Source organism: Silene latifolia, chromosome 6, assembly GCF_048544455.1.
Source record: "Silene latifolia isolate original U9 population chromosome 6, ASM4854445v1, whole genome shotgun sequence".
Classification (NCBI taxonomy): domain Eukaryota; kingdom Viridiplantae; phylum Streptophyta; class Magnoliopsida; order Caryophyllales; family Caryophyllaceae; genus Silene; species Silene latifolia.
This window is the reverse complement of record NC_133531.1, coordinates 9,592,361-9,601,771: the sequence shown is the minus strand read 5'-3', so window position 1 is coordinate 9,601,771 and position 9,411 is coordinate 9,592,361. Positions and strand designations below refer to the sequence as shown.

The 9,411-nt window shown below is 42.8% G+C and overlaps 1 protein-coding gene across 1 annotated transcript; it reads right to left on the bottom strand.

Moving 5' to 3' along the window:
* Positions 1-2,532: 2,532 nt before the first annotated feature.
* LOC141587499 (uncharacterized) lies at positions 2,533-3,180 on the bottom strand. Its single transcript, XM_074408981.1, has one exon. The coding sequence runs from the start codon at positions 3,178-3,180 to the stop codon at positions 2,533-2,535; it is 648 nt and encodes a 215-aa protein (XP_074265082.1).
* Positions 3,181-9,411: the final 6,231 nt, after the last annotated feature.

Below are 9,411 nucleotides of genomic sequence, written 5' to 3'. Positions count from 1 at the left end.
GACCTCCAGTGTCGTGCCAATATGAAAGTTTATCAAAAATATGGATCTTTTCTTATACCCACGAGTAGACAATTTAGAGCCGCTCTTCTTCCCATAATCTATCTCAATATGCTTTACTTTCTGATAAACTTCATGCCCACTCAAAATTCTAGGAGGTTGACGAAGTTCTTGTCTTCCATTGAATGCTTTCTGCATCTTGCGATAACAATGGTCATGAGACAAGAACCTCCTATTTCCCATATACACATACTTACGAGAAGACTTCAAGTATTCAGACTCGATATCCTCCCCACACAATGGACAAGCCTCTTTCCCATGAACTGTGTGCCCAGAAAGGTCGCCATAAGCCGGATATTCAGTTATTGTACACAATAACATCGCTCTCAAATTGAAAGTTTCGTTCTTATATGCATCAAATACTTCTATCCCACTATCCCACAACAATCGCAAATCATCTAGAAGAGGTTCCAAATATACATCTATATCATTTCCAGGTTGTTTAGGGCCGAAAATTAACAACGACAACATCAAATACTTTCTTTTCATGCACACATATGGAGGTAAGTTATAAATAGCCAACACTACTGGCAAGTACTATGTTGGCTACTCATGTTTCCGTGTGGGTTCATTCCATCCGTGGACAGCGCTAGACGTAAGTTTCTAGGTTCATTGCCGAACTCGGGATACTTAGCGTCGAACGATTTCCATTGCTTACCATCTGCCGGGTGTCTTAGCTTTCCATCATTTATTCTTCCTGTTTCATGCCAAGTTAACATTTTTGCATCATCGGGATTCGCATAAATCCTTATGACTCTTGGTATCAATGGAAAATACCACAACACTTTAGCTGGGATCCCTTCCTTATCCTTATAACGCCACTCCAAACATTTAGGGCAATTGGTTAAGTTTTGATATAATTTCCGATATAATATGCAATCATTTGGACATGCATGTATTTTCTCATATTTCATACCCACTCCTCTTATTAGTTTTTTCTCCTCATATGTCTTAACAGTAGAACATTACCATCGTGAAGCAACTCCTTTATCAAGGCTAAAAACTAGTGAAACACGTGTCACTCACCCCATTTGCCCCCTTGATATTATACAACTTCACCACAAATTCTGACATTTTTGTGAACTTACAACCAGATACAGAGGTGCTTCAGACTCACACAACTTCTCATACATGTTGTTAAGGTCATCCCAATTACTAGTGTCATCACCTACATCTTCAAAAGCAATGGACTCATCATCATTCTCTTCATTATCTATAGACCCAACATTCAACTTCTACTTCCAACTCTTCCAACTCAAAAACTCCTAAAACTCAGGATCATCAGTTAGCCTTTCGTGTACCTCAACATCATCTTCTTCCGAGTTATTCTCTTCCTCTAATGATTCCCCATGAAAAATCCAAAGTGTATAGGATCGACTAAATCTCCACTTTTCTAGGTGTATTTTAACGTCCGGAAAAGCCATATAGCTAATATTACCACATCTTTCACAAGGACATGCAATACTAGAAGAACCTTTCAAATTGTTCGAAACGAATTCATAAAATTCAGCTAAACCATCCTTGTAGGTGCGGTCACTCATATTTGCATCAATCACCCAAGTTCGAGTCATTATTCTACATTCGTAATAATAGGCAACTAATTCAGAAAATACAATAATAGGCAAACAAATAAACGAAATTCAGGAAAGCAATTAAGCTAAATTATCAACAAATTAGATAATAACCCAAAAAATCCTATATCTATAAGCGTTACTAAGAAACATATATATACCTGATTGATAAACACGATGAGGGAGAGAAGACGTGACAACAAAGGACGGAGATGAAGACAGAGAGACGATCGAGGGAGGAATGGAGGATGATATAGTAGCAAAGATTAGCTTGTGTTTGTGTTTTGTAGCGTATAGCAGAATAAAGCAATATGTCGTTCTTAAGATTTTCATAATATTAATAACAACGGTTATTGAGTCTACAACCGTTGTTAAAAAGTATTAAAAACGGGTTCTAATATAACCGTTGTGATTACTTTTCACTAATTTGGCGCCAAACCAGTAACAACGGTTAAAATTTAACCGTTGTTATTAGTTTTTTCATTAACAACGGTTGTTTAAGTATGACCCGTTGTTAAAACCAATAACAACGGTTAACAACACAGAACCGTTGTAATTAAGTTTGGTAAAATTCGCGGAATCAATTCTACAACGTGTTTTGATGATTTTCGTGAATAAGCGTTGTTAAAGGGCCGTTGTGGTTGCCTGTATTTGTAGTAGTGCCCGCACTCTCCGCTGTGCACATCCTGCAGTACTGTTTCTGCTTCCTCTTTGCTCAAGCACCTGAGGCATGGTCCTGCTAATGACTTTCTGAAGAGAATATTATCAATCATGATATATCTGGAAGCTTTTATTCTGAAACTTTGTGCTTCCTTTCTGTCTTCAGGGAGTGTCCCATCCCTTAGCCAATTTAGGTATGGAACCCTCCAATCCGCATCCTGCTGTCCTATTGTGGAGACCAGCGTTACGCTCCCTCGCGCACAATCGTAGGTGTACATTCTTTTCCATTGGACCCCGATCCGCTCCTCCGGATGGTCAGGGTCAACACATGGGTAATTGGTATGTTCGATAGTTCTGCGGGCTGGAAGGTGGATCCCAATGTGGCCAGAGCGTCTGCCTCCACGTTCTGCTCCCGCGGCACCTGAGTTATCTTGAATGTTCTAAACTTTGATTTTTGCTCTGTGGATATCTTCAAGTAAGCTATCATCTTTGAATCACTGTACACCCTCAGGTTCCTCACCTTGAGCCCTGACGCCATCTGCATCCCAAGTATAAGGGCTTCATACTCGGCCTCGTTGTTGGTTGCCTTGAACTCACACCTAATGGCTTGCACTATCATATCCCATTTAGGAGATCGCAGAACCAAACCCACACCAGCCCCTCTTGCATTTGAGGCTCCGTCAATATACAGGGTCCATATCTCACCATCCTGACTTCCCATCATTGTCAGCATTCCTTCTTCTGCCTCCCCACGGGTAGCAGGGCAGAAGTCAGAGACGAAATCTGCTAAGGCTTGGGATTTTATCGCCGTTCTTGGTTCGAATTGCAAGTCATAGCCACTAAGATGTACCGACCATTTAGTCATTCTGCCCGAAAGTTCGGGCTTCCTCATAATAGTCTTTAGCGGGTAGTTGGTTATTACATGGATGGTGTGAGATTCAAAGTACGGTCGCAGTTTATAAGAAGCAGTAACCAAAGCCAACGCTAGTTTTTCAAAGGAAAGTGTGCCTGGTCTCTGCAGGAAGCAGAGACTTGCTAATGTAATACACGGGATGCTGCACTCCTTCCTGTTCCTTGACCAAGACCGCGCTTACAGCTGCTTCTGTGACTGACGGGTACAAGAATAGTGGTTCCCCTTGCTCTGGTTTCGCGAGTAATGGTGGCGTGCTTAGGTAGTTCTTGAGTTCTGCGAATGCTTTTTCATGCTCCTCAGTCCATTCGAATTTCTGGCTCTTCCTCAATATATCATAGAACAATTTGCACCTATCCGAGGCCCGTGATATGAACCTGTTTAGGGCCGCCACTTTCCCTGCCAGCCTCTGCACGTCTTTTGACTTCCGGAGCGATTCTAGCTGGAGTATTGCTCTTATCTGTTCTTTGCTTGCCTCAATTCCCCTCTGGGTCACCATATACCCTAGGAATTTTCCTGAAGATACCCCAAACGAGCACTTGGACGGATTAAGTTTCATTTTAAACTCCCTTAACGTTTGGAAGGTGTCCGCTAAGTGCTCCATGTGCATTCCTGCTTTTTTGGACTTCACCACCATGTCGTCTATGTATACTTCCACGGTCTTTCCTATTTGCTGCTTGAACATTTTATTTACCAACCGTTGGTATGTGGATCCGGCGTTCTTTAGGCCAAAAGGGCATGACCTTGTAACAGTATATGCCTCTTTCTGACATGAATGCTGTTTTCTCTTGATCTTGTGGGTGCATCTTGATCTGATTGTAACCACTCCAGGCATCGAGGAAAGTGAGTACCTCGTGCCCTGCAGTAGCGTCCACCATTGCATCGATATGTGGCAGTGGGAAGGGATCCTTGGGACAAGCTTTGTTTAGATCTGTGAAGTCCACGCACACCCTCCATTTGCCGTTCTTCTTGGGCACCACTACTACGTTAGAGAGCCACTCAGGGTAACTGACTTCTCTAATTTTATCTGCTGCCAGGAGACTGTCTACCTCCCTGTTAATGACCTCATTTCTTTCTGCCACAAATTTTCTTCTCTTCTGCTGTACTGGGGTGCAGCTTGGGTTCACGCTTAATTTATGAGAAATAACGGATGGATCTATGCCTACCATATCATTGTGAGACCAAGCGAATCTGTCCATGTTGTTCTTGAGAAATTGAAGCAGCTGGCTGCGCAGCTCTTCACTGCAAGTTGCCCCAATCAATACTGTCCTATCCGGGTGTGCCTCGTCCAGGTGTATCTGGTCCAGTTCTTCTGAGGGAGGCTCCTTATATTCTGTCGAGGTGCCCCGGTTCTGTAATTGCTATGAAGGGAGCTTAGTTGTAGCCTTGAGAGCTTGAGCATAGCAGTTTCTGGATTCCTCTCGATCTCCTTTTACTGTGACTGTACCCCATGGTGTTGGGAATTTGAGACATTGATGATATGTTGATGGCACCGCCTTCATATGATGCAGCCAAGGTCTTCCTATTATCACGTTGTAGGTGGTTGGACCCTCGATGACCAGGTATCTTACTAATTTATTCACCCCTTCAATATATGTTGGGATAGTTATCTCGCCTACTGAATGTGCGGTTTCACCACTGAATCCTACCAGGGCACGATTTCTTTATCAGTTCTCTTTATCAAAACCCATGGTTTTGAGGGTTTTGAACATGATGAGGTTCACGAGCTCCTGTATCTACCAATGCTTTCCGTGCGGTGCGATTGCCAATGGATAACGTTATAGTTAGAGCATCGTCGTCGCTTTCGCCGCTTTCTATGTCAGTCTCATCGAAAGTTACCGGGGGTAAATATCTTTGGCTTACTCTGTACGAAGTTTCTGGATGATCCCCTTTACTTCCGGTGGCTTTCCTTTTGGCAGCGGAATATGTCAAACCTGCCAGCTCAGATCCGCTTTTTATCACGTTAATAATTTTCGTGCATATGGGTGGAGCGGAAGAAGCACCCGATTTGTCGCTTCTCTTCTATCCCGCTTGCCCCCACGTGATAACAGGTGGTCCAAGTTTCCCTTGCGTGCACTGAACTTCACCTCCCTTCGCAACCTCGTAGCGGTCTTACGTCCCCGTGACCTATGTCCCGATGCCATTCACACCTCTTCTTGCTTGTCTCTCGTCGTCGTTTGGTCGATCCCGAGTGGGAGGCTTTGGCCACCTTACCCGATCACCCAGTGCTTCGAGTGCTTTTAACAACCCTTCCATTCCCGTGTTGAATCCGTATTCAGATAGCTTAGGAGGATGGGGAGAATCATCAATTTGCTGAGTTTTTTCGCTACCCCGATATATTGGGTCCGGCCGTATGGCTTAGCTCGTCTCTTTCTTTTAAGTGCGAATTTCCTTCTTGTCTTGTCGAAGCTTGTCATTGCACCTTTTCTAGCCTGTATATCTTCTTCCAACCTTAACGCTGCAGTAGCTCTCTGCTGGACTTCCTCGAATCTCTCACAAGGATACATTGTTAATTCTTTGTAGAGGTTTGACTCCTTATCCAAGCCCTGCCTGAAGGCGTTGATGGCAGTGGACATATCACAGCCTCGTATTGAGACTTTTTCTGCATTGAACCTAGTGACGTAGTCTTTGATTGATTCACCTATCTCCCGAACGATCCCCGTACGCATCACTCGGCAATGCTGGGTGTTCTCCTACTTTGGAGAACTGTTGGTTGAAAGCGTTGACCAAATCGGCGAATGAAGATATGGTCCCGTTAGGTAAACCGACGAACCATTGTAATGCTGCTCCGGTTAGGGTTGAACCAAATCCCTTACACATACATGCCTCTTTTGAGGCTCTTGTGGCTGTAGTAACCATCATCTTCTGCTTGAATTGACTGATGTGATCACAGGGGTCTGTGGTTCCGTCGAAGAGGGTCATTATTGGGACGCTAAATCCTTTTGGTAAGGCCACTGTGGCTATATCGTCAGTAAACGGTGAGTCAGCGTAGCTTTCTGGCGCAGCCATCTCCATAGGCAGAGGCATGCCGGGGACCCTCTGGAGGAGGCTTCGTAGTTCCTGATACTGCTTTTCTATGTATGTCTCTCTTCCGGTGGGTCGCAGATGCTCCTGTGATTGACGTTCTGCTCCTCGTGCGAAGTTTTGCTGTTCCAGGACTTCTGTTTGACGCGCCTGCGATGTTGCCGCCACCGGAGTGCCTTCCCAGGTATACTCAACTTGATTCGTAACTGGCATCCTAGTTATTGGGACCGCAACTGTAGCCCTGCTTCTCTGTTGTCCCACCGCGCCTGATGTGGGTGTAGGCTCTTGGCGTGCTGGCTCCTCGTCTGGTGTTAATGCCCCCAGTCCTGTTGGGACCAGGCCTCCTCTTGGCTGTGGTGTTCCATCCATGTCCAGCCTGAGTGCTACTTCGCGTGGTAATACCCGTGTCTGCCTTCGATCCCCAGTTTCTCCTGGCGGCCTTCCAGATCTGTCTTCTTGCATCCAAGGGGTCGAGCTAGCGGCCTGGTTCCTTAACTCATTGATCTGTGCTCGGAGGAGATTGTTGTCCTCCTCCATCTGGGATCTCATGCTTCTATTTTCATTCTGCATAGTCCTGATGGTCCTGGCTAATGTGTCCAACCTGCTTATCATGATGCTGGTGGGACTCGGAGGTGCCTGAACCTGCTGCTTGGACTGTGCTCTTCTGTCAGACGGTGTGACTCCCTGCCGTCCCTGATCGACTCCTGGATCTCTAGTCTGGATTCCTCCCGTAGCTGGGCTTGCTGCTGCTTGGGGACTTTGACTCTGCTTGACTGTTGGTATCTGAGAAGCAATGGTGGTCTGGACCGTAATTGCACGTGCTGCCGCTGCCGCCGAGGGAGATGGTATTGCTGCTGAGGGGGGCGGTACCTGTATTGCTGGGGCACCGCCGGTGCTGCCTGAGTTGGTTTCCTTGTGTCCCGACATGTTTCGATTGCTGAGTAGACTATCTAACGAAGACGACCACTATGCCCCATGGTGGGCGCCAAACTGTTTTGGTAAATTTCTACCAATTTAGGGTTAAAGTGGTCTTAGCGTTAGGTCTGTATTATGATTTGTTTGAGCGTCGTATGTTAACCTGTATGAGTAACGCAAATAAACAACACAAGCGATTTTGGTGACGCGGAAAACCCAATGTGGGAAACAACCGCGGGGGGAGACGGAATCCCACCAATATTTTTACTATAATTCGAGAGGAAATACAGTTCGTGTGCTTGCTATGGAAGTTAGGGTGTAATTCTCGTATTCTCTGATGATCCTTCTTCTTTGCATTGATGCTCCTTATATAGGGGAGGTCGATGAGCTAGGGTTTCTTACTTCTCCACCAAGTTATTCCTAATTTAACACTGGGTAGGACTTTCCTTCTTCGGATCTCGCAAGATGTTGGACTCTTACAAGCTTCTCCCGCGTAGACCAAAGCCCACTTCCTGCGCTGCTCGCTGATGCTGGCACCCTGACTCCCTGATATCCTGCATCCCGTAACGCCTCCAGGCATGCTGCCCCAAGTCAGCCCATATCCATATTTTGGGCCTAACACAACCAATAGAAATTAGTTTGATGTACTAACATGTGGGTCAAGCTAGTTAAAATTTAAACAAAACCATTGAAATGAATTGGTAGCTCAAAAATAAACTAACTTGTGATGTGTTAATGGTAAGCTAGTTGCAACTAGCTTACCATTGGACTTACTCTTACCATTAAATTAAAGATGCTCAGGCAACTTCATACAATACATCGCCCTACCTTAGGAAAGATAAATAAATAACAAGGACAACAAGACAACCACTAGCAACAAGTCTACTACCACTCACCTTTATCAACCATTTATCCTCTAATTACTTGGGATAGCGAGTGTTACCATTATTACTATGTAACCCTCGATTGCCACTTCATTCGCATAACAAATTAAAATCTTCCATGAATTTTGATTATTTTCTACATGCTTGACCACTTTTAATGCATGATCAAGATAACTGTAGTAACTGTTTTTAATATTAATTACATAAGTCATGTATTACGTACCTTATAATTATATATGCAAGAAATGTGTATGACTCACCCCTTCTCAAATTTAAGGTTTTGTGGAGTAAAGTAGTAGAGCTAACTAGCTAAAGGAGCTTATTAGCAAGGGCGCTCACCTCCGCTGGAGAATGAAAATTTCTTTATTAATTGAAATTTCCGAACTTCTTTCAACTTTTCTTTACATTATTATTCGTTCGCCTTTGTTAAAACTCTAAGCCGCTACTGAGCTCAAATTCTACCTCTGCCATGGAGTTCATATAACTCATGCTTAATGGTTGCTTGAGAAATGATGGTGGATGTGTACGTTGAGTTGAGAAGTGTCAATTATTTGAGTTTTTTTTATTTTTATGTGTCGTGTATTGGTCATGCATCATTAACTTACGTCGCGGTAGTATTGCTAGCACCAATTGAATTTAAGATTGAAGGGCACTTAACTTGTAAATAATTTCAGTTTGTTTGATTATAGATTGAGGCGTTTTTTTTTTATTATATTTTGGATATTTTATTTGATTGGATTAGCTTTGTCTATTGAGTCTGAGCCCGAATATATTTTGGATATAATAATAATTTAGATCAATTTAAATTAATAGTTAAATTTAAATTAATTTGTTTGATTATAGATAGAGGCGTATGAGATCGATTCAGATCAAAAAAATTATTCTAGTCTCCGCTACATACAAGCACACGTTACTTTTTTGTATAGTATTTAACCAACAATTTCAATTACGTAGGGAAAAATAAAACCTGCCCGAAATTAGTTTATCACCATTACCTGATAAAGAAGTTTGGTTAAAATTTCAAATTATAAGTTTTATTTAATGAAAATGTGGTTAATTACTATATCTAATGTGAATTCTTGTTTTAAACGGTGTTCTTGACATATCATTTTGATGTAATCATAGCTTATACATTGCGTTATTAGAAGAGGATATTGTTAGTTAATATCCTTCTTAACCAGACAACTAAATGATCATACATCCAACCATACATGTCTGATTTTAACCGCATTTGTATCATTTCTCTGATCTAAATTCCAAATCATTTTAATTATGAGCTTATCCATATTACAACTCATTATAACTTTCTTTTGAGCTGCATTTATATCAATTTTCACACTTTAAATACCTACATTTTGGAAGCTTTTCATCACAAAAAAAATAATTCTTA

What these genes read in the sequence shown, in the direction of transcription:
- LOC141587499 (XM_074408981.1), bottom strand. Translation starts at nt 3,180, where the DNA reads ATGAGGAAGCCCGAACTTTCGGGCAGAATGACTAAATGGTCGGTACAT.